This window comes from Phaenicophaeus curvirostris, chromosome 27 (assembly GCF_032191515.1).
Source record: "Phaenicophaeus curvirostris isolate KB17595 chromosome 27, BPBGC_Pcur_1.0, whole genome shotgun sequence".
NCBI classification, from domain to species: Eukaryota; Metazoa; Chordata; class Aves; order Cuculiformes; family Cuculidae; genus Phaenicophaeus; species Phaenicophaeus curvirostris.
Genome location: NC_091418.1, coordinates 482,777 through 489,128, shown reverse-complemented (window position 1 = coordinate 489,128; position 6,352 = coordinate 482,777). Strand labels below are relative to the sequence as shown.

The following is a 6,352-nucleotide window of genomic DNA, read 5'->3' as shown; positions in this document are numbered from 1 at the left end:
CAGCGGGTGCTCCCCCCATGCGAGGGTGTAGTGATCAGTGCTGGGGGAGCTTCGGGGAGGCTGCACGGAGCTGCCTAAGTCCTGCCTGGCGTCTCTTGTCCCTCACTTAGAGCTGGAGCCCCTCGGAGCTGCCAAGCTGCTGCCCACCCCAGTGTCCCACGACACCCCCAGCCAGCTTCAGCGGCAAAAGCATTGAGGGGAGGGCAAGGAGCTAGCCTGGGCTCTGCTTTGAAAAGCGTTTGATCTCATCACTGCTGCAAAACAAGGGGATGGAATCTGACTGGGTGAGAAGCAGCCGCTGCGGCCAGAGCGGGTGTTTGGTGAGGAGCAGGACAGAGCGGAGTGGAAACTGTCTCCAGGCGCTGTGCATGCTCCCAGCCTGAGAGGTAAGGTTCATTTTCTTGCTGCTCCAGCCATTGCTCAGCTCAAGTCCTTCTGTGGTTAAGTGCATCCCCTAAAGCTCTTGGTCTAAACACTTTTTTTTACTGGGGTATTTGGCTTTCAGCGTCAGGTTTTCCAGTGCAGATGGGCCGAACACGCTCCTTGTGGACACTGGAGAAGTGTAGGCAACGCCAGCCTCACGCACAGCAGGAATCTGAGGGCCTGCTGCTGGCTGGGTGAGGACACGGGAGATGTTAATGATTATGAGCTCTTGCACACAGAATTTATTATTCTTTTCTTTCTGGCTCACTGCCTAATTCCCCCACTCCCTTCCTTGGGATTTGCAGCCCTGTTGTTCCACTGGCCTCAGGAATGTAGTGTTTCATGGTGAAGCTCCCCCCACCCCACCGCCCTGCGACCTAATTGAAGCTGCCAAGTTCAGATTATTTGTGACCTCAATGGGATAGAAACCCTGTTCCCTGCAGAGGAGGAGTGGCTGCAATAAGCCACAAACCAAAACTGGAATGGGCAGAATTCCCAGCTAGGCTGAACCCCACTGCAGCTCCGTTGGAGGCAGGAGTAACGCAGGCGTAACGCAGGCAGGAATCAGCTACATAGGAAGGGCTGGAGGGCCCTCAGTCTGCAGAACTGCACGAGAGCAAAGCATACATTTGCTGAATTCTGTGTCGAATGTGACTGGGCTTTTGCCTGTACAGATTTGTGTCCAGTTCTGACTGACTGCAGCTTCCTTTTCCCATTTTTATTCAGCTTGGTCAGTTTTCAGACTGCATCTGGTGGGGCTTCCTCTTCTGGGTGCACGGTTGCTTGAAGCTCCCACTCATTTCAGTATCACACGCACCCCATGCCATGGGCTGGAGCCAAAGGGGTGCCCAGCACACAGGTGGGAGTTCCCTCAGCAGTTATGACCCCTTCCCCAGCTCTCTGGATGCTCCCATCCATTCCTTGCAGCCCCGGCTGAAAATGAGCCTGCAGCCATGACCAGCACCATGGAGCAGGTTTGGAAAAGCTCACTCATTTACTGCGCAGGGCAGGGGACAGGGGCAGCAAAGAAGCTGAGAATAACCCAGGTTCTCCTTCAGCATGGTTGCAGTGTCCTACAGACACTGTCTGTGTAGTGTGAGCATGGCAGGGAAAGAGACAGCAATGCACACATGTGCCAAAAGGCCTTTAGAGTCACTTTATTAGCTGCGTTGTGGCTTTCCCGGCCTACAAGGGAGTGGGAAGCGATTTTCTCCAAAGGGTGCAGCTCCCACTAAATCTGACCCAGCTCCCCTGCAGCTAGCGAGCAGAGTTTTAAATAAATAATGTAGAATTGGAGCTCATCACTTTGCCTCAGAGTCTCCATAACTTTGTGTTAGGTTCAACTGTGAAGTCCGACAACCCAAACCCCCAGGTGCGTGGCCGGTGTCTCAGCATGGTCTCTGCTAACACCAAACCTATGTGAATTCGGCTCCTTCCAGGCTTCTTTAAGTTTTGTTTGACCGCCTCTGCTGCACCTCTTAAACAGCCACTGCTTCAAGCTGGGAGGATCCAGATTATTTTAAACGAGCAAAATATATAGTGAACAACTTTCTGTCCGAAGTTTGTGCAGAGGAATTAAGAGGAACAGTTGTTCCACAGCTCTGTAAAGCCATGGCTGCGCAAGGCAGAATTCTGCTGCAACACAGCAGAAGAAGCAGAGGAGTCCATCTCCTGTTCGCTGCTTCCAGAGCCGGCTCGGCTCTGCTCAGTACACGGTGCACCAGTTGCTGCCGTCGCTGGGCATCAGCCCGCCGGTGATGAGGAGAATCAGATCCACAAACCACCAGATGCCCAGGCCTCCCAGCGTCAGCAGCTTCCCCACGGCAGTGCCGGTGTGGCCCAGGCAGAATCGATCCACACCGAAACAACCCAGGAAAAAGGAGTAGAGCAGAGTGGTTATAAAATAATGTCCAGTGTACCTGCAATGGAAGCGTTTGGAGGGGCGTCAGGTGGGGGGCTGGGGAGGGAGCACACCTTTCAGTAGTGTCCTGTTTCTTGGCTGCAGGGAGGAAAGGGGAGCTGGGGGGAGAGAAGAACAGGGCTGGGGGGACTCCTCCTGAGGAGAGGGTTTCTGGAGAGGAGGAGAGCGGGGGTCCCGGGGAGGGGGAAAGGAATGAGGGAAGAGGAGAGGGGACTTTGAGGGAAGAGAGCAGGGGGTCCCAGGGCCCTCCCACCCCCCGGGACCAGGTCCTACTTGACACAGGGCCGGCTGCCCCGCAGGAAGCTCCTTGGTTCTGCGCACTCAATGCCATCCAGCGCTCGGCACTGCACTCGTGTGTGCTCCACTTCACCATGGGCCTGGCCACCAAACTGTGGGTGGAGTGAGGGGCTCAGCCTTGGCAGGGGACAAAGAGCCTTGCGGGGGTGGGACAGGGACCTGGGTGGGGGGTGACAGGAGCCCAGACAGGGGGACACAAAGGGACCCGAAATGAGGGGGGATGACAGATGGATACAGACCGAGAGGGTGGGACAGAGCCCCGGGGGAAACGATGACACATGCAGCCCCAGCGCATGAGGGGACACAGAGCCCTGGGGGAGATGGGACACGGCCCGGGGATACAGACACACAGGGACCTGAAATACAGGTGGGGACACAGAACCCAGGGTGGGGGACAGAGCCCCTGAGGGGCGCAACAGGGCCCGGGGATACACAGAACCCGGGGCTGGGGACAGAGCTCCGGGGGAGAGGGGACAGGGCCCGGGGAGAGGGGACAGGGCCCGAGGGGGTCCCAGGCGCCGGTGCCCGCCGCCCCCCACCTTCACGCAGCCGTGTCCCAGCTCCTGCTGCGCCGTGGCGTTCCCGCCGTGGTCGACGGGCTCCTCGCACTCCACGAACTCCTCGGGGCTGCGGGAAGGAGGGGCGGGTGAGGCCGGGCCGGTCCCCCCCGCGCCGCCCCGGCCCGGCCCCGCGCTCACAGGTGCGTGCAGAGCACGAGCGGCGCCCGCGGGTCGCTGTAGGCCCAGGCGGCGGGCGGGCCCGGCTCCTCGGTGTCGGTGCCGTTGTGCGGGAGCCCGCGGGACGCGCCCCGCAGCAGCAGGAGGTTGGCGAGCAGCAGCGCGGCCTGCCCGCACAGCAGCGCGTACCCCACGGGCGCCGCCATGGCGGCCGCTGCCGGGAAACCGCGAGCCTTCCGGGTTCGCCGCCCGCAGCCAATGGGCGCCCGCTGTCGCGCGCGGAGGGCGGGGAAAGGCTGCTGGTAGCCAATCAGAGAGGGCGGAAGTGCGCGGGAACGAGGAGGTGACTGGCTGATAGCAGGGCCCGCCAGCCAATAGGCGCCCGCTCCTGCGCCGCTGTGGGCGGGGAATCGCCACGCGTAGCCAATCAGAGAAAAGCGGAAGAAGCTACAAAAGGGGAGGCCGCCTGGGAGCCGAGGGGGAGAGTGTGAGGGTTGAGCTCTGAAATCTGCCTCCGAGGGTTTTCTTGATGGGGATCTGGGATTCACCAAAGAGAATGATGCACTCGGCTGTGTAAAGTAGAGGGTTGGAGCCTGGGATCCTGCATTGACCCCAGGCAAACTACTGCCTGTCTCTGTCAGTGCCCCTCTGCCTCATTTAATCCCCACTCACCCCCACTGTGCAGATTGGAAAAGCCAAGCACAGCTGGGGACAGGTACGTGGAGTTCATTAGCTCCAGCTGGAAGCCAGGCAAGCTGTGTAATTTGATGGGAATGCATTTGGGAAAGAGCCATGACCAGGATCTGTCCTTGTCCACCAGCAGGCGATCGCTGGGGTGCTTACTGAGCCAGGCAGTGATGTCATCGAGCCCTGACTGCATCCCAGATCCTTAATCTGTTTTATTTACAGTGCTTATAAGCAAACAGCAGGCACGTGGTGTGTGGAAAGGATGAGGGAGCCAGCAGGATTGGTGTTCAAGGGAGAACGTGACCCGTCTGACTTTGCTGTTTCAAGCTGCAGTTCATGGTTGGCCAGTTCAGTTGGAGTCCTTATATCCTTCAGCATTTGCTGGAAAAGGGCCTGTGATGGCCAGTCCCAGCAGAAGGATTGCTGAGGAATGTCTGTTCTTGGTGATTGTACAGCTTTGGGGGAAATTTCTGACAAAAAGCTGTCGGGCTTGCTCTGCAGCTGCTGTGGGGTGTTTCGCTGCATCTGTTTGATTCAAGAGTGAGGGAAGAGAACACAGAGGCTCAAAACAACCCACAAAGTACCACACCTGGAAAGCCAGAAGAGGCTATCGCTATCTGAGAAGCTGTTGGTAGAGTGGGATTTTGTTTGCCCAAGCTCTTGTGTGCTGCTTTATCCCTATGGCATGAGGTCCTTCTCCATTGCTCCTTCATAATGTGACTGATGCATCACATGTTGTTTATTCCTCATTCTCCCACAGGAAGACACCGCAATCTGTTGAACGCTTTGGGAGGGTCGCTGTACACCGGATGGGGCCGCGTCAGAGCGATGCAGTGACACTGGGAGTGCAGGGCAGTACAGCCTGGGATGGTGTTTGATTCTGAAGAGCTTTGCTCTTACACACGTGGGAGCCATGGTGTGGTAAGGGGAGGTTGGTTTTCATAGAATGGGTTGGAAGGGACCTCAAAGCCCATCCAGTTCCACCCCTGCCATGGGCAGGGACACCACCTCCCACTAGATCAGGGGCTCCAAGCCCCATCCAACCTGGCCTTGAACCCCTCCAGGGATGGGGCAGCCACCACTGCTCTGGGTAACCTGAGCCTCCCCACCCTCACAGGAAAACGTTTCTTCTTAGTACTTAGTCTAAACTTCTTTTATATTAAAAACATTTCCTCTTGCCCTATTGCTACAGCGCTGCTGTTTCCCCATGTTTCAGATTTGTGATGTAGGTTTTTGGAAGGGAAGCCCAGAAGAGCTATTGTGTCTGTGATCTGCGCTGACCCCAGTTCCCTGCAGTAAGCTGTTCCTTCACTCCCCGCTTGTGTGCTCTGGGAGAGTCAGACTGTGTCCAGGGTATCCCCTCTCATGTGCCCTGGGGTCTCCATTCGTGGCCTCTGATCTTTCATCTGAGGGTCCCTGCCTGTGGCCTCTGAGAGTCCCTGCTCTTGGGCTCCAGGGGTCCCCATCTGTGGGTTCTGAGGTCCCAGCTCGTGTGCCCTGGGGTCCCCACTTGCGGGTGCTGGGGGCCCCATTTGGGGACTTTGGGGGTCTCAGCTCCTGTGTCCATGTGTCCTTGCTCATGGGCACCAGGGAACCCTTCTGTGGCTTCTGGGGGGCTCGGCTTGTGCGCCCTCGAGGCCCATCTGTGGGTTCTGGGGGTCCCATTTGGGGACCTCGGGGGTCACAGCTGACGTGGCTCTGGGGATCCTGCTCGAGGGCTCCAGGGGGATCCTAGTTTGTGTGCCCTGGTGTCCCTGCTCTTGGGCTGCAGGGGGGCTCTGGGGGTCCCATTTCACCTTGAATCCCGTGTTCAGTCCTGGGCCCCTCGCTCCAAGAAGGATGTTGAGGCTCTGGAGCGAGTCCAGAGAAGAACTGGTGAAGGGGCTGGAGAACAGGCCTTATGAGGAGCGGCTGAGAGAGCTGGGGGTGTTTAGCCTGGAGAAGAGGAGGCCGAGGGGAGACCTCATTGCTCGCTCCAACTCCCTGAAAGGAGGTTGTGGAGAGGAGGGAGCTGGGCTCTTCTCCCAAGGGACAGGGGACAGGGCGAGAGGGAATGGCCTCAAGCTGCCCCAGGGGAGGGTCAGGCTGGACATCAGGAAAAAATATTTCACTGCAAGGGTCATTGGGCACTGGTAGAGGCTGCCCAGGGAGGGGGTTGAGTCACCTTCCCTGGAGGGGTTTAAAAGACGGGTGGACGAGGCGCTGAGGGTCACGGGTTAGTGGTTGATGGGAACGGTTGGACTCGATGATCCGGTGGGTCTCTTCCAGCCTGGTGCTCCTGTGACTCCGTGACTCGCGGACCCCGGGGTCCCTGCCGGCGGGCCGGTCCGTGTGTCCCCGTGTCCCC

The 6,352-nt window shown here is 58.3% G+C and overlaps 1 protein-coding gene across 2 annotated transcripts; it reads right to left on the bottom strand.

The window, feature by feature from the left end:
• Positions 1–1,554: 1,554 nt before the first annotated feature.
• TM2D2 (TM2 domain containing 2) lies at positions 1,555–3,558 on the bottom strand. Of its 2 annotated transcripts, XM_069877426.1 has the most exons (4): positions 3,340–3,558; positions 3,181–3,268; positions 2,618–2,733; positions 1,993–2,342 (listed from the first exon to the last, which is right to left on the bottom strand). In XM_069877426.1, exons 1-4 carry the CDS (start codon positions 3,522–3,524, stop codon positions 2,129–2,131), a joined length of 603 nt encoding a protein of 200 aa, XP_069733527.1. In that variant the 5' UTR covers positions 3,525–3,558; the 3' UTR covers positions 1,993–2,128. The 2 variants fall into 2 exon arrangements, with proteins under 2 accessions (XP_069733526.1, XP_069733527.1); XM_069877425.1 differs by lacking the exon at positions 2,618–2,733 and having other exon boundaries at positions 1,555–2,342.
• Positions 3,559–6,352: the final 2,794 nt, after the last annotated feature.

Coding starts and splice junctions, on each gene's coding strand:
- TM2D2 (XM_069877425.1), bottom strand. CDS start 3,524: ATGGCGGCGCCCGTGGGGTACGCGCTGCTGTGCGGGCAGGCCGCGCTG. Junction 3,269..3,339: donor CTCGTGCTCTGCACGCACCT/GTGAGCGCGGGG, acceptor TCCTTCCCGCAG/CCCCGAGGAGTTCGTGGAGT. Junction 2,343..3,180: donor TGGGACACGGCTGCGTGAAG/GTGGGGGGCGGC, acceptor CTTCCATTGCAG/GTACACTGGACATTATTTTA.